The 27682-nt window shown below is 43.6% G+C and overlaps 1 protein-coding gene across 2 annotated transcripts; it reads left to right on the forward strand.

The window, feature by feature from the left end:
* The first annotated feature begins 5240 nt into the window (after positions 1-5240).
* Positions 5241-27469, forward strand: fam83c (family with sequence similarity 83 member C). 2 transcript variants are annotated; one of them, XM_056437256.1, is made up of 5 exons: positions 5241-6201; positions 9121-9288; positions 9623-9747; positions 24485-24703; positions 25004-27469. In XM_056437256.1, exons 1-5 carry the CDS (start codon positions 5689-5691, stop codon positions 25758-25760), a joined length of 1782 nt encoding a protein of 593 aa, XP_056293231.1. In that variant the 5' UTR covers positions 5241-5688; the 3' UTR covers positions 25761-27469. The 2 variants fall into 2 exon arrangements, with proteins under 2 accessions (XP_056293231.1, XP_056293232.1); XM_056437257.1 differs by having other exon boundaries at positions 25007-27469.
* Positions 27470-27682: the final 213 nt, after the last annotated feature.

Genomic DNA, 27682 nt, shown 5'->3' on the forward strand with positions numbered 1-27682 from the left:
TTCTCTTTTTTGAGACAAGATGTGCCTGATTTTGAAATATTCGAGATGAAAGAATGCAGTCCTTGAGATTTGCTTTACGGGGGAGTTAAAGGACAAGCCCCGATCAAAGATAACGCCAAGATTCTTTACAGTGGTGTTGGATGCCGGGGCGGGTCACAGAATCCACATCACCAGAAAATTTTTTTTTTTTTTTTTTTACCCATTTTTTTTTTTACATTTTTTTTTTTTTTTTTTTTTTTTTTTTCCTCCCCCCCCCCCCCCCCCCCCCCCCCAACCAAAAACCTTGGGCTCCGTTTAACGTTGGTGGTTTCGGCCATGTTTAAAAACAAACGAGATCATCTGTAAAAGGATTTAAACCCAAAAAGTGCCGTCCTGAAATCCAATCCTGTATTTTTAAAATTATTAAGGGTGTGAATGCAGAAAATTAAAAAACCCAAAAAATTTTATCTCTATTAAATATTTTAATTTTCCCCATTTCTCTTTTTTTTAAATCCTATTAAATTTTAAATAAACTATTATATTAAAATCCATATTATATAATAACTAACTATATAATAATATATATATAATAACTAACTATATCATAATATATATATAATAACTAACTATATAATAACTAACTATATAATAATATATATATAATAACTAACTATATTAATTATAAAATAAATATAAAAAAAATAAAACCTTTAAAAATTAAATCTCTTTATAATTATTATTAACTAACTTTTAACAACATTTTTTATAAATCAAACTATTTAATATTTTAACAACTTTAATAATTATTTAAATCTTCCTCCTTGAACTGACCTGTAAAATAGTTAAATGTTTTTTGAATTTGCCGAAAAAAATAAATATGAAACCGACCCCAAAAGGGGCGGAGAACACTCTGTGAAGGGCATCCTCCACCAGGGGTCCTCTGGTTGTATAGAAGTCTATGCTTCATGTGTTAAAGCTGCATTCTCTCTCCTGACCACCAGGGGGCTCCTCTGGTTGTATAGAAGTCTATGCTTCATGTGTTAAAGCTGCATTCTCTCTCCTGACCACCGGGGGGCTCCTCTGGTTGTATGAAGTCTATGCTTTGTGTTAAAGCTGCTTCTCTCCTGACCACCAGGGGGACTCTGGTTGTATAGAAGTCTATGCTCGTGTTTTAAAGTGCTTTTTCCTGACCAAGGATGGTTGTTAAAGTTTTGCCGGTGAAACTGCTTCCTCCTGCCCCGGGGTCTCGGGTTGTTGGTCTTGCTTCTGGTTGCTCTTTTTCCTCCTGCCCCGGGGTCCTCGGGTTGTTTGTCTTCTTCGGGTTTTTTTGGGCTCTTCTCTTCCTGCCCCGGGGGCCCTCCTTTTGTTGGTCTTGCTTCTGTTTGCTCTTCCCTTTTCCTGCCCCGGGGTCCTCGGGTTTGTTGGGTCTTGCTTCTGTTTGGTCTTTCCCCCTCCCCCGGGGCGCCCTTGGTTGTTGGTCTTGCTTCTGTGAAAAACCCAGATTCCTTGATTCTTTTTTTCCTGGCAAAACAGGTCATCCCGGGCGCCCGGGGGTCAAATTGATTTTTTAAGATTAGGAATACAAGTAGGCATTTAGGAGGAGCTCTAGTGGGGAAATTTGGTGAAAGCCCCTTAAGAATGATGGAGCATCACCAATCAAGGCTTTGTAGGTTAAGAAAAGTTTTTTTAAAAGGATTTTTTTTCGGGAGGGGCAGAGAGTAGTGAGGGGGAGGGATTCTTTCTTAAGGAGAAAGAGGAGTTTTGGTAACTGGGGGACCTAAGGATTTTTTAAGCACCCGCAATAAGGGTTGCAGAACCGTTAAAGTAACAAGCTGAAAATTTTTCTATTTTTTAACAAGATGTGCCTTTTTTTTGAAATTTACGGATAAAGAAGCGTCCTTGGATTTCTTTGGGGATTAAAACAAGTCCCGATAAAGTAACCCCAAGTTTTTTAAGTGGGTTGGTCCACAAGCCCTTTAAGAATACATCACCAATAAGTTTGAGGTTAGGGGATTAAAATTATTGGTTTTTCTGGAACATCAAGAAGTTGCAGGTATATTTTTTTGTTTTAAGACAGTTTGAATTTTACAATTGGGCCTTGGTTTTATGAAAATAAGTTGAGTTCATCTCATAACAAGAAATTTATGGAGTTTTTCCTGATAATTTTCCCCAAAGGAAGCAGTTAAGGTAAATAAAAGGCCAAGCACAAAGTAACCCGGATTAACGTGGGGGTTTGAGGCCCAGCTTACAAATCAAACGAGATCGATCTGATAAATAGGTTTAAACCCAAAAAGTCCCGTCCTGTCCCCGACTGCTTTTTAAACAGGTGTTGGGTCGGGTTTTAATGGATAAGGTAAACGCCATACAAAAAAGGGTTTATGATTTTCCCTCAAACCAAAAGGAGCCTTATAGATGGTCAACAAGACCGGACGAAAGGTTTATCGGGGGCCCTAAAAAACCCAACGGGGCCCTCTATAAAAAGGTTAAAAACCAAAAGGGGTCCCTAAGCCGGTCTAAAAAGCCGTACAGAGGGGTCCTTATAACAAGGTTAAAAACCCAACAGGAGGGTCCTCTATAACAAAGGTCTAACAAACCATCAGGAGATCCTCTATAACAGGTTAAAAAGCCCAACAAGGAGTCCTCTAAACAAGGTTAACAAGACTACAGGATGATCCTCATAACTGGTCAACAAACCAGGACAGAGGTCCTCTATAACAAGGTTTAAAAAGACCAGGACATAATTAAAAGACCAGACAAAGGAGTCCCTTTTTAAATAAGGTCTAACAAAAACAGGAATGAGTCCTCTATAACGGTTTTAAAAGACCAAACAAAAACCCTTTTTTTTGCCTTTAAATCTTTTGTTTTTCACCAGTGCCTCTTCTGGGGTTTTTCAAATCTGATTGAAATTTCCAAATAAACTTTTATGTTAGAAAGGCAAACTGTTTTACCACTTTTTAAGGTTTGGGAGAAAAATTAGAATCTCTGTGTTAGCCAAAACTTGGATTTAAAAGATTGGGTTCCCTTCAAAAAGGTTTTTAAAGCCCTTTGAAAAGGATTTGTGGGGCCGAAAAAACGGAGACCTTGAAAATTTTCTATGAGACCGCATTAAAAGGAACCTCTTTAACTTTTTTTTGCCATGTTATAACATGTGTTATTGATCTATGACTATATAACATGTGTTATTGATCCATGACTATATAACATGTGTTATTGATCCATGACTATATAACATGTGTTATTGATCCATAACTATATAACATGTGTTATTGATCCATGACTATATAACATGTGTTATTGATCCATGACTATATAACATGTGTTATTGATCCATGACTATATAACATGTGTTATTGATCCATGACTATATAACATGTGTTATTGATCCATGACTATATAACATGTGTTATTGATCCATGACTATATAACATGTGTTATTGATCCATAACTATATAACATGTGTTATTGATCCATAACTATATAACATGTGTTATTGATCCATAACTATATAACATGTGTTATTGATCCATAACTATATAACATGTGTTATTGATCCATGACTATATAACATGTTATTGATCCATAACTATATAACATGTGTTATTGATCCATGACTATATAACATGTGTTATTGATCCATAACTATATAACATGTGTTATTGATCCATGACTATATAACATGTGTTATTGATCCATGACTATATAACATGTGTTATTGATCCATGACTATATAACATGTGTTATTGATCCATGACTATATAACATGTGTTATTGATCCATAACTATATAACATGTGTTATTGATCCATGACTATATAACATGTGTTATTGATCCATAACTATATAACATGTGTTATTGAACCATAACTATATAACATCATGTGTTATTGATCCATAACTATATAACATGTGTTATTGATCCATAACTATATAACATGTGTTATTGATCCATGACTATATAACATGTGTTATTGATCCATGACTATATAACATGTGTTATTGATCCATGACTATATAACATGTGTTATTGATCCATGACTATATAACATGTGTTATTGATCCATGACTATATAACATGTGTTATTGATCCATGACTATATAACATGTGTTATTGATCATGACTATATATCATGTGTTATTGATCCATGACTATATAACATGTGTTATTGATCCATAACTATATAACATGTGTTATTGATCCATAACTATAACATGTGTTATTGATCCATAACTATATAACATCATGTGTTATTGATCCATAACTATATAACATGTTATTGATCCATAACTATATAACATGTGTTATTGATCCATAACTATATAACATGTTATTGATCCATAACTATATAACATGTTATTGATCCATAACTATATAACATCATGTGTTATTGATCCATAACTATATAACGTGTTATTGATCCATGACTATAACATGTGTTATTGATCCATGATTATATAACATGTGTTATTGATCCATAACTATATAACATGTGTTATTGATCCATAACTATATAACATCATGTGTTATTGATCCATGACTATATAACATCATGTGTTATTGATCCATGACTATATAACATGTGTTATTGATCCATGACTATATAACATGTGTTATTGATCCATAACTATATAACATGTGTTATTGATCCATAACTATATAACGTCATGTGTTATTGATCCATAACTATATAACATGTGTTATTGATCCATAACTATATAACATGTGTTATTGATCCATAACTATATAACGCCCCCTCGCTGCTCCTTTGTTGAGACGATTTACTTTCATTTAGCCGAGGACCAAATGCACCGATACATTATTCATGCACCTGTTGCCTGTAAATGATCAGGTAGAACTTTATTTTGAAATCCCAGTGTTTCTAAAACCTGAATCTCTTTTAATTCACTTCTTAAAACTACAGACTTTCATGTGGCTTCATTTCATTATTGATATTGTTTTTGTAGTTATTTATGAATTTGTTGATTGTTTTTTGTCAGGGTTTAATTATTACCTTTTTACATTATTATATTTCATATAAATCAATACATATATCATGTATATATTATATTTGTGTCTGACTTTTGTTGATCCGTTTGTTATATTAACTTTATTTGTCCCTTAAAGAATATTATGATGGAGAATAAAGTTCCTGATAAAGAATAAATGGTGAATTATTATTTATGTTTAATTTGAGCTTTTATTTCCATTTCTATTGTCCTCGTAATCAGTGGGAATCATCACAAATAAAACACGACGTGCTCGGTCTCATGAGGACTTTTATTTTGAAATGCCTCGCCAGAAGTTGGCGTTCATGTGTGTCATGAACTGAGGAAGAGGAGGAGCAGCGAGGAAGAGGAGGAGGAGGAGCATGTCACCGTTGGAGACCAATGACAGGACAGGTAGCAACAGGTGAGACGAAAACAAGTGCACACACACACGCACACACACACGCGTGCGCACGCATGCACAGGGAGCGCGAGCAACAGAAGGCTCCCGGGACCGAAGAGATCCTGTCTGAGAGGACCAGGAACCAGAGACCAGAAACCAGAGACCAGCGGCGGGAGGTTGTTCCGGGGACTTCACGGAGTTCCACAAGTTCCACCAAGTTCCGGTCTCGAGGCGGAGCACCTGCTGCTGGGTCCGGACCCGGTCCCCATGCGTCCTCAGACCCGCAGGAAGTAGTCGGGTGTCCTCGCTCCCGCGGAGCGGACCATGAGCGGCTCGGAGGGCCTGCGGCCCGCGTCGGCCGGCCGGAAGCCGCTGGGGAAGCTGGCCCTGCGGCTGGAGCAGGTGAAGAGCCCGTGGCGCCAGGTGTCCTCGCTGGAGCTCAGCCACAACGAGGCGGCGCGCCTGGCCACGGACGCGCTGCTGGAGCACGGCGAGCACGAGTACCGGCGCGTGCTGGCGGAGGAGCGCGAGCTCAGCTTCCTGTCCCCGCTGGAGCTGCGATACATCACGGAGCAGCAGGCGGCCCGGGCCGGTGGCGCGCATCGCGGCCCCGAGGGGCCCGACGACCGGGACCTCGGGGACCTCGACGCGGCGTCCGACCTCAACTCCGGGACCTACTTCCCCATGATGTCCGACGACGAGCCGCCGATGCTGGAGCTCGGCTGGCCGGACGGGCCCGCGCGGTTCAGCCCGACCGAGACCCAGATCTACTTCCAGAGGGACCGGAGCCACAACGTCAAGGACCTGATCCGGTCCCTCATCAACAGAGCCAAGAAGGTCTGGGCCACCACTCACAGCGGGGGGGGGGGGGGGGGTTGTATGTTATGAATACTTCATCATGTGGGGAGGAAGAGCAGGAGGGGGGGGACACCTACACACACACTCACCAATCAGGTAATCAATCACCAATGGGGGATGGTTTCTCGAGTCAGACGAGGAGCCGATCTTCATCATGTCTTCATCACAACGACGTGAGACGTCCTCAGACTGAGGGTCTGGCTCTGAGCCGACCTGGGACCCTCCAGACAGACCCGAAGACGAGGCCCCGAAGACGAGGACCCGAAGACGAGGCCCCGAAGACGAGGACCCGAAGACGAGGACCCGAAGACGAGGACCCGAAGACGAGGACCCGAAGACGAGGACCCGAAGACGAGGCCCCGAGAGACTTCTGTTTGAGGAGCTGGAGTCCTGGTGGCCCCAGGTGGCCCTCCGGTTGTTTCCGCTGAGTCGGCGGATCTGATCATTGGCTGATGAGACATGTGACCCGCCTCCATCTGTAGGAGTGAGACAGCATCTTCATGTTGTTGTTGTTTTTTCTTTGTAGTCACTTCCTGTCTCCTTGTAGTCACTTCCTGTCTGCTCGTAGTCACTTTCTGTCTCCTTGTAGTCACTTCCTGTCTCCTTGTAGTCACTTCCTGTATCCTTGTAGTCACTTCCTGTCTTCTCGCTGTCCTTTAGTTTCTCTTTGTAGTCGCTTGTTGTCTCTTTGTAGTCCTTTAGGGTCTCTTTGTAGTCGCTTGTTGTCTCTTTGTAGTCCTTTAGTGTCTCTTTCTAGTCACTTGTTGTCTCTTTGTAGTCCTTTAGTGTCTCTTTCTAGTCACTTGTTGTCTCTTTGTAGTCGCTTGTTGTCTCTTTGTAGTCCTTTAGTGTCTCTTTCTAGTCGCTTGTTGTCTCTTTGTAGTCCTTTAGTGTCTCTTTCTAGTCACTTGTTGTCTCTTTGTAGTCCTTTAGTGTCTCTTTCTAGTCGCTTGTTGTCTCTTTGTAGTCCTTTAGTGTCTCTTTCTAGTCACTTGTTGTCTCTTTGTAGTCGCTTGTTGTCTCTCTGTCGTCATCTTCCTCTTCTGGTGTCGGTGTGTCTCTTTGTAGTTGAGTCTTTGAGGTTGTGTTGTGTCTCTTTGTGGCTGAGTCTTTGAGGTTGTGTCTCTTTGTAGTTGAGTCTTTGAGGTTGTGTCTCTTTGTGGTTGAATCTTTGAGGTTGTGTCTCTTTGTAGTTGAGTCTTTGAGGTTGTGTCTCTTTGTAGTTGAGTCTTTGAGGTTGTGTCTCTTTGTGGCTGAGTATTTGAGGTTGTGTCTCTTTGTAGTTGAGTCTTTGAGGTTGTGTCTCTTTGTGGTTGAGTCTTTGAGGTTGTGTCTCTTTGTGGTTGAGTCTTTGAGGTTGTGTCTCTTTGTAGTTGAGTCTTTGAGGTTGTGTCTCTTTGTGGTGGGCTGTGTCTTTGTTCTTTCATGTTTGTCCTTGTCGTTCCTTTTTGTGTCTCTGTTGCCGTTTGAATGACGACGAATACATCAGAGTATAGGAAAGAGGTCCAGACCCTCGGCCCACAGGCCCTTAGTCCACAGGCCCCAGGCCCGGTGTCCGGTGGGTCCCTTTAGTGATGGGTCCGTTGTGGATGCTGTAAACTACCAAACAAACCCGTTGGTTCTGGTGTCCAGTGATCCGGTGGTTCAGGTTGATGTGGAACGCGCTGCACATTCCTCTCTTCCTCTTTCTCAACCTATAAACACAGCGGTCTTTGAACGCATCGTGTCTGAGTCTAATAAAAGAATTTAAAACCTATTTAAGGAAATATTCCAAGAAATGTCGACGAGGAGGCTGAAGAGGAGCTGAAAGAGAACATCTGGGGAACATCTGGGGAACATGGTTCTCTCCGTTGCTCTCCAGAAGCAGAAGAACCAACGAGGCCTTCATGGCCACAGGATTCCTGTTTGAACTCGTTTGGTGTCAAACTGAAGCGTCAATCACCTTAAAGTGTGCGTTGCTCAACGGCGTGAGGCGTTCACTGTCTGTGGGGAATTAAAGTCCGCCTGAAGGAGCATCAGCAGAGGCGGACAGAGACCCTCACAACCGGTTCCCCGGGTTCCCGACTATCACCGTGACTACACCGTGATTACACCCTGACTACACCGTGACTATCACTGTGATTACACCCTGACTATCACCGTGACTACACCGTGATTACACCCTGACTATCACCGTGACTACACCCTGACTATCACCGTGATTACACCTAGACTATCACCGTGACTACACCGTGATTACACCCTGACTATCACCGTGACTACACCCTGACTATCACTGTGATTACACCTAGACTATCACCGTGACTACACCCTGACTATCACCGTGACTACACCCTGACTATCACTGTGACTACACCCTGACTATCACCGTGATTACACCGTGACTACACCCTGACTATCACCGTGACTACACCCTGACTATCACTGTGACTACACCCTGACTATCACTGTGACTACACCCTGACTATCACCGTGACTACACCCTGACTATCACCGTGACTACACCCTGACTATCACCGTGACTATCACCCTGACTACACTTAACACAAATATCACCATGTGCTGCTTTAACCATGTTGTACGTCTGGTAGTGATTGTTTGTGTGTCTCTCTGACGTTGTGTGTCTTTGACGTTGTGTATCTGACGTGTGTCTTTGACGTTGTATATCTGATGTTGTGTGTCTTTGACGTGTGTCTCTCTGACGTTGTGTCTCTGACATTGTGTGTCTCTGAAGTTGTGTCTCTGACGTTGTGTTTCTGATGTTGTGTGTCTCTCTGACGTGTGTCTGACGTTGTGTGTCTCTGACATTGTGTGTCTCTGATGTTGTGCGTCTCTCTGACGTTGTGTGTCTCATGGTTGTGTGTCTCATGGTTGTGTGTCTGACGTTGTGCGTCTCAGGTCATCGCCGTGGTGATGGACGTGTTCACCGACGTGGACCTGCTCTGTGACCTCATAGAGGCGTCCAACAAGCGCCGCGTGCCGGTCTACATCCTGCTGGACCAGCAGAACCTGGACCACTTCACCGGCATGTGCGCCGCCCTGGACCTGCAGGGCTCCCACATGAGCGTGAGGAGGGGGGGACCAGGACCAGTAGGGGAGGGGGGCGCTGGGGACCAGGACTAGTAGGTCCTTTGAAGTAGAAGGAAACTTACAGAATATAAATCTAAGGTCCACATTTCTCCAGCCGGCAGCTGGTTGGTCACGGGCGGGGCTTGACTGATGATGATGATGATGATGATGATGATGATGTGTGTGTGTGTGTGTGTGTGTGTGTGTGTGTGTGTGTGTGTGTGTGTGTGTGTGTGTGTGTGTGTGTGTGTGTGTGTGTGTGTGTGTGTGTGTGTGTGTGTGTGTGTGTGTGTGTGTGTGTGTGTGTGTGTGTGTGTGTGTGTGTGTGTAGAACATGCGTATCCGCAGCACGTGTGGTGATACGTACTGCACCAAGAGCGGCAAGAAGTTCAGCGGTCAGATCCTGGAGAAGTTCATGATCATCGACTGTGAAGAGGTCATCGCAGGGTCATACAGGTGAGACACACACACACACAGAGAGACACACACACACAGGCGTCATCATCTGTCAAGCCCCGCCCCTGTGACCAACGGACCAATCAGCTGCCGGCTCACGTTGACCTTTGTCACACATTCCTTGCAGCGTCACGCGGGCGCGGCGCCTAATCCGCTCGCCTCGCCGGATAATTCCTACAGGGTGTGATCTAACGAGTCTCATAGTCTTTGAGTCTCCGAGTCTTTGAGTCTCCGTGTATCAGTCTGAGAGTCTTTGAGTCTCTGTGTATCAGTCTAAGAGTCGCCGGGTATCTGAGTCTTTGAGTCTCTGTGTATCAGTCTGAGAGTCTTTGAGTCTCTGTGTATCAGTCTGAGAGTCTTTGAGTCTCTGTGTATCAGTCTGAGCGTCTTTGAGTCTCCGTGTATCAGAGTCTGAGAGTCTTTGAGTCGCCGTGTATCAGTCTTGAGAGTCTTTGAGTCTGTGTATCAGTCTGAGAGTCTTTGAGTCTCCGTGGATCAGAGTCTTTGAGTCTCCGTGGATCAGAGTCTTTGAGTCTCGGTGTATCTGAGTCTTCAGCTAGTCCGGTTTCAGGTGTTTTGAGGCCTCCAACCAGCTGACGGTGGAATGAAGGGCGAGGTCCTCCAGCCAGGCAAATGTTTCCTGATCACCTGAGCGCTGCGCCACCTCCCTCGTTGCCTCCCTCGTTGCCTCATTCCCTCCCTCATTCCCTCCCTCCTGCGTCCTCATTCCTCTAAAGCATACTTGTCAAACTCAAGGCCCGCGGGCCAAATGTGGCCCGCCACGTCATTTTATGTGGCCCGCAACGGCATGAAATAAATATGATGCCTTTTCTTAAAAAAGGGAGGGGAAAAAAATCTTGTGCTTTTATTTTGACGGTCTTTTTTTTTTGCAGCGGACTGCGGTCTGTTCACGCCCCTTCATGCTGCGTTCAGCCAGAGGAGAGGCGAACCCTTGCGTTGCTTTACTAAATGTACTCGTTTGAGTTCAATCGCCGGACTATTTGTCACGTTTTCTTCACTCGCGCTAGAAGCGCCGGCGAGGGGGTGTGGCTTATCGTGGCATATAACAGTTCGTTACCACCGTCCACCACGGAAGAAATACACACTCTTTGTTCTGTTGAGGGAGTCCCACACATGTCGGACCATCAAGCCCTCGAGTCTGGGTTAATAAAATAAATATTACATATTATATTATCCGTAGCCGCACGCAGCTTCTCCAGGAGCTGCGTCTGGATGACGGCCGCTTCCAGACGATCGATATCCTCCGGAGGTTCTGATTCAACGGTATGACGTCAGTGACGTCACGCGGAGCATTTCAACAGTCTCGCCTACTTTTACCGCCCGAGTTTAAAAAATCAGCCCGAATGAGGCGCATTGTTCGCGTCCTGTCATTCACGCGCCCGGCGGACATCCAGACGCGCTGTGTGACCACATTGACTTTGTATTAACAAACATCCCCAGTTCCCCTATTATGAATTCGTCCATCAGGTCATGTCAGTGGTCACTAAGGTTGAAGTGAGTGCTGCTTCATGTTGTTCAGTATTTATAATATAGTCAGAAGAAAGGTTAATGTTGAATATGTGAATCTTTTTTAATTACCCTTGTTTAATTTATTTATATTTGTGTATAAAAGCTGCTCCTCAAGACTCTGACTTGTCGAGCAGCTTTATGTGTCATAAAGTGAGTGAGACATGAATTACATCTTTTGAGGCTTTTTAAAACCAGACTTTTTTATTTCATGTTTATGCATGAAAGCACTGTTTAGACATGTTTTAAAGTCTGAAGTTACTGAGTAGTAATGTATGTTGTATTACCTTGTGTCCTTAAGATTCACTTGTTGGTTCATAATTGACTGTAAAAGGGAATATTACTAAATAGTTTTGTTGTGCTTACTGTGATATTCTGAACTCTCAGGTTCAAACTGCACCATCTTTTCATTAAATACATTTGAGAAGTTAAAAATGTCCCTCGATTTAGGTCTCAGCTTGTCATGCAGGGGTGATAGTGCGTCCCAAAGCCAGACCAGTAGAGAACCACAGCCCCAGACCAGTGGAGAACCACTACCCAGACCAGTGGAGAACCACTGCCCAGACCAGTGGAGAACCACTACCCAGACCAGTGGAGAACCACTACCCAGACCAGTGGAGAACCACTGCCCAGACCAGTGGAGAACCACTGCCCAGACCAGTGGAGAACCACTACCCAGACCAGTGGAGAACCACTACCCAGACCAGTGGAGAACCACTACCCAGACCAGTGGAGAACCACTACCCAGACCAGTAGAGAACCACTGCCCAGACCAGTAGAGAACCACTACCCAGACCAGTAGAGAACCACTACCCAGACCAGTAGAGAACCACTACCCAGACCAGTAGAGAACCACTACCCAGACCAGTAGAGAACCACTACCCAGACCAGTAGAGAACCACTGCCCCAGACCAGTAGAGAACCACTACCCAGACCAGTAGAGAACCACTGCCCCAGACCAGTAGAGAACCACTGCCCCAGACCAGTAGAGAACCACTACCCAGACCAGTGGAGAACCACTACCCAGACCAGTAGAGAACCACTACCCAGACCAGTAGAGAACCACTACCCAGACCAGTAGAGAACCACTACCCAGACCAGTAGAGAACCACTACCCAGACCAGTAGAGAACCACTACCCAGACCAGTGGAGAACCACTACCCAGACCAGTGGAGAACCACTACCCAGACCAGTAGAGAACCACTGCCCAGACCAGTGGAGAACCACTACCCAGACCAGTAGAGAACCACTACCCAGACCAGTGGAGAACCACTACCCAGACCAGTGGAGAACCACTACCCAGACCAGTGGAGAACCACTACCCAGACCAGTGGAGAACCACTGCCCAGACCAGTGGAGAACCACTGCCCAGACCAGTGGAGAACCACTACCCAGACCAGTGGAGAACCACTACCCAGACCAGTGGAGAACCACTGCCCAGACCAGTGGAGAACCACTGCCCCAGACCAGTGGAGAACCACTGCCCAGACCAGTGGAGAACCACTGCCCAGACCAGTGGAGAACCACTACCCAGACCAGTGGAGAACCACTGCCCAGACCAGTGGAGAACCACTGCCCAGACCAGTGGAGAACCACTGCCCAGACCAGTAGAGAACCACTGCCCAGACCAGTGGAGAACCACTACCCAGACCAGTAGAGAACCACTACCCAGACAAGTGGAGAACCACTACCCAGACCAGTGGAGAACCACCCGTCTCAACTGTGACAAAGCTTTTATCAAAGTTAATGTAATAATGTTTGTTTGATCTTTGATAAAGTAATGTGGGTTAAAATAAATATAATGAAATTAAATAGATTTATTTTATAATATTAAATACATTTGCATATATAGTAATACATTTATATAAGTACACCTAATAAACAATAAACAAATGCAAAGACATTTATTTAACAATATGTTCTGGAGTAGTTAGAATGATCCCGTGTTCGTGACGGCCCTTTGAGGGCCGCCATGAGGCCGATGTGGCCCTCGGTGAAAATGAGTTTGACACCCCTGCTCTAAAGGCATACGCTGGTTCTCATGTTAATACTCTGGAGTTTGTTTGAGAAGCAAATAAATTGACTCTGATTCAGTAATATTGATCATTTAGTAATTTACCTTTTAATCCAGAGTAACTCCTCTTCATCTTGTTAGAGATGACAATTCAATTCAGTTTATTTGTATAGCCCAATTTCACAAATTACAAATTTGTCTCGGAGTGCTTTACAATCTGTACACATAGACATCCCTGACCTTTGACCTTTGACCTCACATCGGATCAGGAAAAACTCCCAAATAACCCTTCAGGGGGAAAAGGTCAGAACCCTTGAGGAGAGAACAGAGGAGGATCCCTCTCCAGGATGGACAGAACAATAGATGTCATGTGACCAGAAGGACAGATTAGAGTTTAAATACATTCAATGAATATGACAGAGTGTATGAATAGTTCATAGTAGGCATATTCCACGATGGAGACCTCCACGATCCATCAGGCAGATGGCGGTAGAGGAGGAGTGGGCGGAGTCTCAACAGTGGGCGGAGTCTCAACAGGACAGTGGCGTAGTCAGGAGCAGGAATTCCACGACCCAGACCTCGATGATCCAGCAGCAGATAGGATCTATGTCGTCTCATAGGGTCCGATGACCCCATGAGACGTGAAGTCACAAGGACTCCGGGGAGAAAGCAGAGTTAGTAACGTGTGATTGAGAGATGAAAATTCATCCTTAAGGAGAGAAAAGAGGAGAGAGGTACTCAGTGCATCATAAACGTCCCCCGGCAGCTATAAGCCTATAGCAGCATATCAAGGGGCTGGACCAGGTGAACCTGATTCAGCCCTAACTATAAGCTCTGTCAAAGAGGAAGGTCTTAAGTCTACTCTTAAACGAGGTGACTGTGTCTGCCTCCCGGACTGAAATTGGAAGCTGGTTCCATAAAAGAGGAGCTTGATAACTAAAGGCTCTGGCTCCCATTCTACTTTTTACAACAACATTAGAACGACGTATTATTTTCACAGCTGCTGATAGCTACAGGTAGCTACTTATAGTTACCTGTAGCTATGTGAAGCTCCATGTAGCTACTGATCGCTGCATAAAGCTACTGATCGCTCCATGTAGCTACTGATCGCTGCATAAAGCTACTGATCGCTCCATGTAGCTACTGATCGCTGCATAAAGCTACTGATCGCTCCATGTAGCTACTGATCGCTGCATAAAGCTACTGATCGCTCCATGTAGATACTGATCGCTACATAAAGCTACTGATCGCTACATGTAGATACTGATCGCTACATAAAGCTACTGATCGCTCCATGTAGCTACTGATCGCTACATAAAGCTACTGATCGCTACATGTAGATACTGATCGCTACATAAAGCTACTGATCGCTCCATGTAGCTACTGATCGCTACATAAAGCTACTGATCGCTACATGTAGATACTGATCGCTACATAAAGCTACTGATCGCTCCATGTAGCTACTGATCGCTACATAAAGCTACTGATCGCTACATGTAGCTACTGATCGCTACATAAAGCTACTGATCGCTACATGTAGATACTGATCGCTACATAAAGCTACTGATCGCTCCATGTAGCTACTGATCGCTACATAAAGCTACTGATCGCTACATGTAGATACTGATCGCTACATAAAGCTACTGATCGCTCCATGTAGCTACTGATCGCTACATAAAGCTACTGATCGCTACATGTAGATACTGATCGCTACATAAAGCTACTGATCGCTCCATGTAGCTACTGATCGCTACATAAAGCTACTGATCGCTCCATGTAGCTACTGATCGCTACATAAAGCTACTGATCGCTACATAAAGCTACTGATCGCTACATGTAGATACTGATCGCTGCATAAAGCTACTGATCGCTCCATGTAGCTACTGACCGCTACATAAAGCTACTGATCGCTACATAAAGCTACTGATCGCTACATAAAGCTACTGACCGCTCCATGTAGCTACTGATCGCTACATAAAGCTACTGATCGCTCCATGTAGCTACTGATCGCTACATAAAGCTACTGATCGCTCCATGTAGATACTGATCGCTGCATAAAGCTACTGATCGCTACATAAAGCTACTGATCGCTACATAAAGCTACTGATCGCTCCATGTAGATACTGATCGCTGCATAAAGCTACTGATCGCTACATAAAGCTACTGATCGCTCCATGTAGCTACTGATCGCTACATAAAGCTACTGATCGCTACATAAAGCTACTGACCGCTCCATGTAGCTACTGATCGCTACATAAAGCTACTGATCGCTCCATGTAGATACTGATCGCTGCATAAAGCTACTGATCGCTACATGTAGATACTGATCGCTACATAAAGCTACTGATCGCTCCATGTAGATACTGATCGCTACATGTAGATACTGATCGCTACATAAAGCTACTGATCGCTACATGTAGATACTGATCGCTACATAAAGCTACTGATCGCTCCATGTAGATACTGATCGCTACATGTAGATACTGATCGCTGCATAAAGCTACTGATCGCTACATGTAGATACTGATCGCTACATAAAGCTACTGATCGCTCCATGTAGCTACTGATCGCTACAGGTAGCTACTGATCGCTACATAAAGCTACTGATCGCTACATGTAGATACTGATCGCTACATAAAGCTACTGATCGCTGCATAAAGCTACTGATCGCTACATGTAGATACTGATCGCTACATAAAGCTACTGATCGCTCCATGTAGCTACTGATCGCTACATAAAGCTACTGATCGCTACATGTAGATACTGATCGCTACATAAAGCTACTAATCACTCCATGTAGCTACTGATCGCTACATAAAGCTACTGATCGCTCCATGTAGCTACTGATCGCTACATAAAGCTACTGATCGCTACATAAAGCTACTGATCGCTACATGTAGATACTGATCGCTGCATAAAGCTACTGATCGCTACATAAAGCTACTGATCGCTACATAAAGCTACTGACCGCTCCATGTAGCTACTGATCGCTACATAAAGCTACTGATCGCTCCATGTAGATACTGATCGCTGCATAAAGCTACTGATCGCTACATAAAGCTACTGATCGCTCCATGTAGATACTGATCGCTACATAAAGCTACTGATCGCTACATAAAGCTACTGATCGCTCCATGTAGATACTGATCGCTGCATAAAGCTACTGATCGCTACATAAAGCTACTGATCGCTACATAAAGCTACTGATCGCTACATAAAGCTACTGACCGCTCCATGTAGCTACTGATCGCTACATAAAGCTACTGATCGCTCCATGTAGATACTGATCGCTGCATAAAGCTACTGATCGCTACATGTAGATACTGATCGCTACATAAAGCTACTGATCGCTCCATGTAGATACTGATCGCTCCATGTAGATACTGATCGCTACATAAAGCTACTGATCGCTACATGTAGATACTGATCGCTACATAAAGCTACTGATCGCTACATGTAGATACTGATCGCTGCATAAAGCTACTGATCGCTACATGTAGATACTGATCGCTACATAAAGCTACTGATCGCTCCATGTAGCTACTGATCGCTACATAAAGCTACTGATCGCTCCATGTAGATACTGATCGCTACATAAAGCTACTGATCGCTACATGTAGATACTGATCGCTACATAAAGCTACTGATCGCTCCATGTAGATACTGATCGCTACATAAAGCTACTGATCGCTACATGTAGATACTGATCGCTACATAAAGCTACTGATCGCTCCATGTAGCTACTGATCGCTACAGGTAGCTACTGATCGCTACATAAAGCTACTGATTGCTACATGTAGATACTGATCGCTACATGTAGCTACTGATCGCAGCCACGCTTCCGTCAGTCTGCCCCAGGGCAGCTGTGGCTACTGATGTAGCTTACCACCACCGGTATGACTGTGTATGTATGACTTCTGGACTCTGCACTCTGTAAAGCGACTTCGGGTATTTAGAGAAGCGCTATATAAAATTGAAGGTTATTACATAAAGCTACTGATCGCTGCATAAAGCTACTGATCGCTACATGTAGATCCTGATCGCTACATAAAGCTACAGATCGCTACATGTAGATACTGATTACTACATAAAGCTACAGATCGCTACATAAAGCTACAGATCGCTACATGTAGATACTGATCGCTACATAAAGCTACAGATCGCTACATGTAGATACTGATTACTACATAAAGCTACAGATCGCTACATAAAGCTACAGATCGCTACATGTAGATACTGATCGCTACATAAAGCTACAGATCGCTACATAAAGCTACAGATCGCTACATAAAGCTACTGATCGCTACATAAAGCTACTGACCGCTCCATGTAGCTACTGATCGCTACATAAAGCTACTGATCGCTCCATGTAGATACTGATCGCTACATAAAGCTACTGATCGCTACATAAAGCTACTGATCGCTCCATGTAGATACTGATCGCTACATAAAGCTACTGATCGCTACATAAAGCTACTGATTGCTACATGTAGCTACTGATCGCTCCATGTAACTACTGATTGCTACATAAAGCTACTGATCGCTCCATGTAGCTACTGATCGCTAAGCGTGAATGTGTAGCCGGTCCCAGTCAGTGGCAGTGAGGCTGTCGTGTACTTTATGAAGACGAGTTGAAGCAGTTTAACCGTCACAGGAAGCAGCCGAGCTCATGTTGATCTGACATGTGAAGATCTGAGCTCGGTGTTCATGTCGCAGCCACACGGCTCCTCGGGAAGAGGAGCGTTGTGCTTCTGAAGGCGCGCTCTGATCGGGTGTACAGAGTCACCTGGGAGAGGATCACGAGTTTACTCTGACCTCTGGGGGAAGCCGTCCTGCAGGTCAGGCCGGCTGCAGACGAGCAGCTCGGGAAGTCGGATGTGTTTTCTCTGCGTGGATTATTAAGAGTTCTTTGCATTTTTAATCTTCATTGCAACACATTCGCAGCGAGGTGACTCATCATCGCCCAGGAGAATGTTAATGATGTGATCGGCAGGTTTATCAGCTGGAGGTGGACAGAGATCGTTTTCACAAAGACGGCTCAAGTTACATTTTGGGTTTCATAATTTCCAGTTTAGCATGAGAGTAATTAGGGTCCTCGTCAACTTCGTCGTAGAGGAACCTATTGTTTTTCTAAGAGTTATTATTTCTCTGTCAACGAAAGTGTTTTTGAGACCTTTATCATATCCCAAACGTTGTCAAATTTGACATGCATATCAGGACTGGTGAAAATTTTTATATTTTACAGGTGTCGCATTTTAGTACAAAGAAATTGCTCTAACGCCTTCTTTCAGTAGAAAGGCTGCCATTTTTGAAAACTATGACCGATTGTTCTGAAATTTGGTATACATGTTCACTTGGACCTGCTCTACAAATAAGTCAATGGTGGCCATCAAATGCGCCTTCTTAGATTTTCCGCCATTTTGAATTTTGTAAAAGAATATTTTTTTCACTCTTTCCGAAACACTTTGTCCGATTCATCCGAAATTTTCTGGGGTCCATTATTGGTTCAATGTCATCATAACTCCTGAAATTCTTGTTGATATCTTTTTGCGTTCAGAGAATATGGACCAATCAACATTTAAGGGGTGTGGCCTCATATTTGAAGTCACACAACTTCTAAATTATTTGGCCTATCCTCACCAAATTGCTAGCCTATGTCCATATCGCATCCCTTAAACTAGTTTATTTTTTTCATAATATTTGAACATTAGGGGGCGCTGCAATTAATTCCTCAATATCTGCATTTTTGGCCCTTTTTAAGCCTTTTTTCATGTTTTGGGCAGTTGTTAAACTGTTAACTCCTCCTAGAGCTTACGCCCGATCCATTCCAAACTTGCCTAGTATGATCTTGAGACCTTTGCCGTGAAAAGTCTTTGAAAGATTTAAAAAATATTAAACTTTGTGCGGTGGGTCGAACATCAAACAACATCATTCGCCATACAAATCCCAGTTGATGTAACTCGCCCATACATTATGTAATCTGCTCCATATTTCTCATATATCATGACATACTGATCCTGAAGACATCCATATGCTAATTTTGAATAATAGTCATAGTGCCACCTCGTGGCAACAGGAAGTTTCATGTTTTCTACATTTTTACCCTTCTCCTCACAGATTATTCAGATCCCTCTCAAAATATACCAGAATAGATGTAAGACCGTGATAATGCTTCCCTGTGAAGGTCGTAATGACACGTTGAAGTCAGTGGCGGCTGGTGAATTTTTTTTTGGGGGGGGCGCAGTTGGGCGACGTGGTTTAAATATCACTCAACAATGAGAAGAAGAGAGGTTTTGAGTAGAATATAGTAGAACACAAAGCTTTATTTCAAGAACACAGCGTGCTCAACACTGTCCAACAACAACTATCAACACACTGTAACTTTGGGCATGAGAGGTTCAGAGCAGCTTTAAGGAACATTGGGTTGGGTTTCAGAGGTTTGCAAAATAAAAGAGTTTCACCCTCACATGAAAGAGGTTCAGAGCAGATGTAACTGATGTGGAACAGGCATGGAAGAAGTCGGCTCAGATGGTGGATTTTCCCAGCACTTATTTATTCTGCAGAAGACAACAGAACACACACATTTGCCTTCTGATTTGTCTCTGCACTTCCACTTCCTCAGCAATAAAAAACATTGTCCATGGAAGACAGGACCACATTAAATCTAAATAATAACAATTCTCATCAAAAACCATGACATGTAACATACAAGGGGAAAACAGAGACCCCTAATGGACAAAATAAATAACTACATGAGCTAGAAAGTGGCTCAATGAAACCCCCACCAAACGTATATTTTGACAGTCTAAATGACACGACAGCTGGACGCCGGGATCGTATTAACATTCCATTACTGTATGTAACATGAACGGTTCATTTTTATTCAAGAATATAGCCAAAATAGTGCAAAATCGTTTTTCACTCAACTCACCCTCGGCAATATAAAACCATTGTGACGGAAAGACGGACTCAGGAGCAGGAAGTGCAACAGATGGAAAGCAATTTCCGCAGGAAACAGATTTTTACAAATAACGCTAAATAAAAATAGCTCATTAAAATAAAATTCACAAACACTCATATCGTTGAACAACAAACAAAAATAAAATACAATACATTGAAAACAAGAAATGACAGAGTGCATTTCTAACTGTTTGACAGAGTAGACCCACTATATGTAAAGAAAAGTAGCCTCTCTTTAAAGTGGTCAAACTTCTCAATAACTCTGGTTAAAGTCAATCATGTCTGTAACCAGCCTGTTTCCATTATTCTGGAGGGAATGTGTCTGTTTTTCAGAACTTCTTCGTTGTGTTTTCGATGCCAGTTCGGTCTGCAAACAGGGTTAGCTTCATGCTGTTAGCGAGTTAGCTCCATGTTCTTAGCTAGATAACTTGGCAAGATTAGTGCTTTACACTTGTCTGAAGCTCTGTAGATCCCTCACCCCGTTGTAGTCCAGAGAGTTTCCGTCCCAGGACTTTGGAAAACAGAGAGGGGAAACAAAAAACGAATTACTCATGGAGCATTCAGCTAATCAGCTCCGGTTAGCATATAGGCTTGAGGAGCACCTCCGGGTGTACGTCCTCCCGCGGTCAGCGCTTTGCTGCACAATTTTTAAATCCGGATGTTCGGGTCCCAACTCTTTCAGACTCTTCTTGTCAATATCTGACCGTCGATTGAAAGGTGTTTGGTGTAGAGATACCAGAGTTTTCAGTCGCCGACGCCATACTAACATAAAGCTTCTGCTAGCTATGTTGCTCGCGTACCTCCGTGGAGCTCTGGGCAGCAGGGTTGCCAGGTCTGTGTGACACAACCAGCCCAAAACCAGCCCAATATCAGAACTCAAAATATGCCCGTGCCAAACCATATACACTGCTTTTAAAGTTCAACAGCATTGCTATCATTGCCAAATGTATTGTAATATCTACAAAGTAACAACATATGTTTAGTTTGCCAGCATTAAAAGCAGTTTTCCCTCAAGTTATTTCACCTAGGTCCTAAAATGGCCTTGTGTAATTAGATACAGTATATTATCATAAATAAAATGTGTACGTGCTGATCTGGAGTCAGTTTGGTAGGATTTGGGTATGAATAAATTATTTCATTTAAAATATGGATTTTTATTGAAAGATATTCATGTAATTTGCATGCAAAATAGGTCTACCCGAACCAAGGACAACTAATTCAACCCGCGCAACACTTCAAAAGTGGCCCGATTCCGCAGGAAAACCACGGACCTGGCAACACTGCTCTATGGGCTGAGGGAACATACGGGTCTCTGATCTGCCGAATAATCCAATCGCGGTTTCATCCGCCAATGTGAAGCCGGTCATTGCCAAAACGACTGAAACGTTGTATCGATGCCGTACACACGCGTTAGAACAGCGCCTCGAAAAAGGGGAGGGGCTTCTCTCCGTGATAATGGCGATATATTATATTTTTTCACATTAACTTAAGTGGTTGTTGACAGGGGCTTACGGTCTCCCACACACATTTAGCGCGTCAACACGGTATATTTACTATTTAAATGATTTGGCATATAATGTTTTTTGACAGAATGTTTTTTCTTTTTCTTCTTCTTCTTTTTTTTTCAACTCCAAATTTTAAGAGGGGCGGCGCCCTAACGCCCCTATGGACGAACCGCCACTGGTTGAAGTGTGGCGAGTCGTAGCATCAGCAAACTTTGATCCTTCGCCGTGAACAAATAAACTATGTAACATGCTCGAAACGTGACTAAACTTGGCACACACATTTAAAGTCAAATATGTAGTGACCTGATATGATTTGAATGCTTCGGAATGACAATATGGCTCGATAGCGCCCCCTAGAATGAATTTTTGTTCAAAAGCCCAAGTTTTTTGCCTTTAATGACTAATTGACTCGTAATTCAGCATACATGTCCGCTTGGACCTGCTCTTCAAAAAATATTATTATGACCATAGGCTACGTCAACTTAGATTCTCCGCCATTTTGAATTTTGTAAAAAAAAAAATTCACTTTTCTTCAAAACGCTTGTTCCAATTCATACCAACATTTCTGAGGTCCATTATTGGTTCAATTTAAAGGAAGATTTTTCATGAATTGTTGATATCTTATTGCGTTCAGAAGATATGGAACAATGAACATCCATGGGGTGTGGCCTAATATATAAAGACACCTAACTTCCAAATCACTGTGACTATCTTCACCAAATTGGTAGCCTATGTCCACAAGGACAATCTTAACCTACATTAATTTTTTCATAATATTTGAACATTAGGGGGCGCTACAATCAATCCCTCAAAATATGCCTTTTTGGCCTTTTTCATGTTTTTAGGGGTTGTAAAACAGTTAACTCCTCCTAGAGCTTAAACCCGATTGATTCCAATGTATGTTCTTCAGACCTTTGTCTTGAAAAATCTTTGAAAGATTTCAAAAATATTAAACTATGTGCGTTTGCCGGACCGGTAAAGAAACGCCATTCGCCATGAAAATGTACGTTGTCGTAACTCGGCCATACATTGTGTAATCTGCTCCATATTTCTCATATGTCATGACATACTGACCCTGAAGACATCCATATGCTAATTTTTTATTATGGTCTTAGCGCCACCTAGTGGCAACGGGGACAACAATCATTTATTCTTTGGCTTCCTTCTCTTAGAAGGTAAATCAGATCAACATACAATTTGTTCCACATGAAAGTTAGACTTTCATGATGCCAGAAGACGAAGCATTTCATGTTTCGTCTAACACTGTTGCCGTGGCAACCCATTCTTCGCGTCAAACAACGAAGGCGCTTTAGAAGGACTTAAAATTCTTGAAACATAACTAAACTTAGCACACACATTTAAAGTAAAAGATATGATTTGAAAGCTTTGAAATGCCAATATGGCTCCATAGCGCCCCCTAGACTGTATTTTATGTTCAAAAGGCCACGTTATTTTCCCCCGATGACCGATTACCTTGAAATTCATCATACATGTCCGCTTAGACCTGCTCTAAAAAAAATTACATTATGACCATAAGCTCCGCCCACTTACATTTTCCGCCATTTTTAATTTTGTAAAAAACACATTCTTTTCAACTCCTCCAAAATGATAGTTGCGATTCATACACGACTTGTTATCTCATTGCGTTCAGAGAATATGGACCAATGAACATCCAAGGGGTGTGGCCTGATATTTAAAGACACCTAACTTCCATATCACTTGGCCAATCCTCACTAAAGTACTAGACTATGTTCACATGACATCCCTTAAAGTACCCTAAGTTTTTCATAATATTTGAACATTAGGGGGCGCAACAATCAATCCCTTAATATATGACTTTTTTGCATTATTTTCTCATGTTTTGGGGGGTTGTTAAACAGTTAACTCCTCCTAGAGCTTAAACCCGATTCATTCCAAACTAGGCCAGTATAGTCTTGAGACCTTTGACTTGAAAAATCTTTGAAAGATTTTAAAAATATTAAAGTTTGTGCGTTCTCCGGACCGGCAAAGAATCACCATTCGCCATTAACATGTAAGATGATGTAACTCGGCCATACATTATCCAATCTGCTCCATATTCCTCACATACTGACCGTGAAGACATCCATATGCTAATTTAAAATTCTAGTCTTCGCGCCACTGAGTGGCCAAAGCAAATCAGCCTAAAAAGCATCACATTCACATGTAATTTACATGACAAGGTCAAGACTTCACGTGGGTACACATGACATGTATATGTTCAAATTGTCACAGCGCCCCCTGCTGGCTACTCTGGACTCGTTCGAATCTGCTCCAAACTTCTCATGCTTCATAGAATTCACGGCCTGAGGATATCAACAAGCCTTTTTTCACTCAGTCAAAGCGCCACCGACTAGCAAAGTAAAATCAGTGTCGTGTGACAAACGGTCAAACGCCCGAACGCCGTGCATGCGCTCTCGGCCGAGGGGGCCGGCGTCCGGCCAGCACCCCCGACGTGCGAAGCAGGAAGAGGACCCGTTCATCATAATAATAAATGTTTCCTTCTCAAGAAACAGAGAGCATCTCTGGATTCTTTTGGCAGGAAGTGACCAAATGGGACTGAGGAGGAGAAATGTAGAGACTACGTCTCTCATGTTGACGCAGCTCTAACACATGAAGCTGACTTCTATACAACCAGGAGTCGCCCCCTGGTGGTCAGGAGAGATATTGCAGCTCTAACACCTGGCCTGTTTAACCTCCGTGTCTCCTCTAGTTTCACCTGGCTCTCGGCTCAGGTGCACAGCAACATGATGATGCATTTCTCGGGTCGCATCACCGACAGCTTCGACCGTGAGTTCCGCTGCCTGTACGCCGACTCGATGATCATCGACTGCTTCTTCAACCCCGAAGACGAGGGCGCGACGTACTACCAGCCCTACCAGGCCCTGATGGGGCCGTCGCCGCTCACGAGCGCCGACCTGCTTGCCGACAGGTACCGAGCTGGAGGCTGACGAATTTTAAAAAAAAAAATTAATCAACAAAATTCAAGATGAAATTAAATGTTTTTTAAATTTAATTCTAGATTTTATGGAATTTTTATTTTGTGAAAATTAAATTCTACATTCCTAAAAAAAAATCTTGATTTTATGGAAAACAATTCTAGATTTAATCCCAAAAAAATTCTAGATTTCTTGATTAAAAAAAAATATATATATATTTTGTACACCTACTTCCTTTTGAAGGAGGTGTAGTTATCTCAACAAACATCACAGACACCCCCCCCCCCCCCCAGCAGGCAGAGGGACCGCGTGTCCTCTGAACACTCCAGCAGCCAATCGAGTAACAGCGTGTCCAGCGTGAAGGCCGCGCCCACGGTGACCTCCAACCCCGTCTACAAGGTCACTCAGAGTCACGACAGGAAGGAGTCCGGCAGCAGCCAGCACCACAGCCCCGAGCGGCGAGGGGGCGGGGCCACGCCTCAGGGCCACGTCGCGGCGGGGTCGCGGCTCTCTGCTAACGGAGGACTCGACCACGGCCCGGCCACGGACCGCACGCCGCCGCCCTACGGCCTGCCGCCGGGGGGCGCCGAGTGGAACAAGCCCGCGGACGCCATGCGCTTCAATGTGGGCGGAGCCTCCTCCAAGTTCCAGGCGTTGGGGTTGTACGACCACAAAGCGAGCATGTTCCACGGCGCCGGGCTCGGCGCCGCCAACGACGTGAAGCTCCCGTACCGGCAGCGGTCCGGCTCCAACCAGTTCCTCAACAAGCTGTCGGACCTCTTCCTGCCCACCTCCGGCAAAGACGCCTACGGCTTCCGGAGGTCGCCGCCCCCTCACGGCGCCGCGCCCTGGCCGGGGCCGGACCTCTCCAAAGCGGAGCCGGAGAGCCAGCAGAGCCCGCCGCCGCCGCTCTCCCCCACCGTGCTGATGAGCCGGCAGGACCAGAAGCGGATGACGCTGGGCCACAGCAAGCTGGACCTGGTGAACCAGTACAACCAGGTGAAGTCCAAGCAGGTCTACAGCCGCTTCGAGCTGAAGACCTCCAACTGAGCCGGGTCCGGACTCCGTTCACCGGCACTTCCCGTTTCCTGCGTCTTCTTCTACCGGGTCGGCGGTTGCCGGGGCGAATCCCGCCGTGTTGGCGTTTCCCTCTGATTCCTGAAGCCACACCTCTTTCATGAAGCGAGGAGCCCTGGAGGATTCAAAGGAGTGAGAACGAGTCCCGACTGAAGGTCTCAGTGAATACGGCACGTTTAAAACGAATCCTGCTGGAAGGGAAGGAGGTAAAGAATGGGAACGTTGTTCATCGGTGCTTTGGCTAAACAACTGGGAGCTCAATGATTTTCACAGCCGTAACTAAAATTGAATTTTACATTATTACCTAATATATAATATTACTTATCATGAAAGGAGATATTACCAGTTATGATTTTTTGGCATAATGTGATAACCGAGCCTCGACTTCCAGCCTGAGAAGCTCGGAGACGTCTTGGTGCTTTCGGAATGGTGATTCAACATCCTTGTGGCCACTGACGGTACTGCAGCAACACACACCGAGAAAAGTGGCATCAATATCCAATGAGAGGTCAGCAGAAGATAAACACATTTTAGTGCCCGCCCACAAAAAAAGCTCCACCAATGAAATGACCAAGAAGTGCATCGCGAGTCGGAACATAAATTCTGATCTCTGGGAACAAAATTTAAGCTTTTCATGAAAAACAATGCAAGACATTCCTGAATTTCTTTTTCAGATCTTCTTGGAAAAAATTTAACATTTTCTAAAAAAATGGTACGACTTTCAGGATTTCAGAAAAGGTTCCTTTAAAAAAAACAGATTTTCATGATTTGATTTTTTTTTTATTTGACGAAGAAATTGAATAATTTCATGGAAAAATGTTTTTACATTTTAATTAATGTTTTTAAAATTAATTCTAGATTTTATGGAATTGTTATTTTTTGAAAACTAAGTTCTAGATTCATGGGGGAAAAAAATAGATTTTATGGAAAACAATTCTAGATTGTATCTAAAAAAAGATTCTAGATTTCTTAATTAAAAAAGAATATTTGTAACCAAAACAAACACCATTGGCAAAAATAAATTTAAACACGAGACCTGTTTGTGTTGTTTGAGACAAACTGAACTTATTGTTGTAAACGGTTTATCGCTTCATCTTCCTCCTTCTTTCCGTCTCTTCTTCCCGTGACTTCCTGTGTTGCGCAACGCGTGCCTCGATCATCGTCCTCCACCTTGAGGAAACCGTTTAAACTCCTTACGGTGAATCTTATTATCTGGTGAATAATTTAAAATCTGACGGTGTCTCGCCCGAAAAATAGTTTCTTGTTGACAGACGATTTGTTGTTGTTGTTTTGTTACAGCACTTTTTTTCAGCCGTGTATTTGTATATAAACTGTGAATTGAAGCGATGAGATCCTGTTCTACTTCCTGTCCCAGAGCTTCGGGCCTCCAGCACCACAGGAGGACATGGATCAATTATTTTAATAAATGTTTTGTTTACTGTTCGTTTCAGTTGGTGTTGTTGTTTGTTGTTGACTGTGCAGGCATGGATTGACCTGTGCCCCGTGTGTATAAGGGTGTGTATAAGACAGGAATGTGGGTTAGCGCTGAGGAAACTCTTCTGAAAAGGTTTCCTTAGTGGATATTGTTGTGTTTCCTGGAGGATGTGAACTTTTCTGTCTGAACGTTGCTCGTGATTTGTACAAAACTGGAGGATTTAATAAAAGGAAAAGTTTGAAGTTCAGATTTTCTCAGAATTGTAATAACTTGTCAGCCTTCATCAGGTCAACGTCTCAATAATTTCGGTTTATGACCAAATGCCTTCAGAACCAATGACATTCATTCACCTGGATGTTAACTTCAATGAGCTAATGTTAGCATGCTAACACACTGAGATTCCTGCTGAACATCAGCATTGTCATGGTTAGCATGCTGCTGATTTTGCGGTCTGTCATAA

The sequence above is a fragment of the Pseudoliparis swirei genome, chromosome 18 (genome assembly GCF_029220125.1).
Source record: "Pseudoliparis swirei isolate HS2019 ecotype Mariana Trench chromosome 18, NWPU_hadal_v1, whole genome shotgun sequence".
In the NCBI taxonomy this organism is placed as follows: domain Eukaryota; kingdom Metazoa; phylum Chordata; class Actinopteri; order Perciformes; family Liparidae; genus Pseudoliparis; species Pseudoliparis swirei.

Excerpts from the sequence above, each read along its gene's own strand:
- fam83c (XM_056437256.1), top strand. The coding sequence starts at position 5,689 with ATGAGCGGCTCGGAGGGCCTGCGGCCCGCGTCGGCCGGCCGGAAGCCG. Across the intron at positions 9,748-24,484 it reads GTCATCGCAGGGTCATACAG|TTTCACCTGGCTCTCGGCTC; the intron begins GTGAGACACACA and ends TGTCTCCTCTAG. Across the intron at positions 24,704-25,003 it reads GCCGACCTGCTTGCCGACAG|CAGGCAGAGGGACCGCGTGT; the intron begins GTACCGAGCTGG and ends CCCCCCCCCCAG.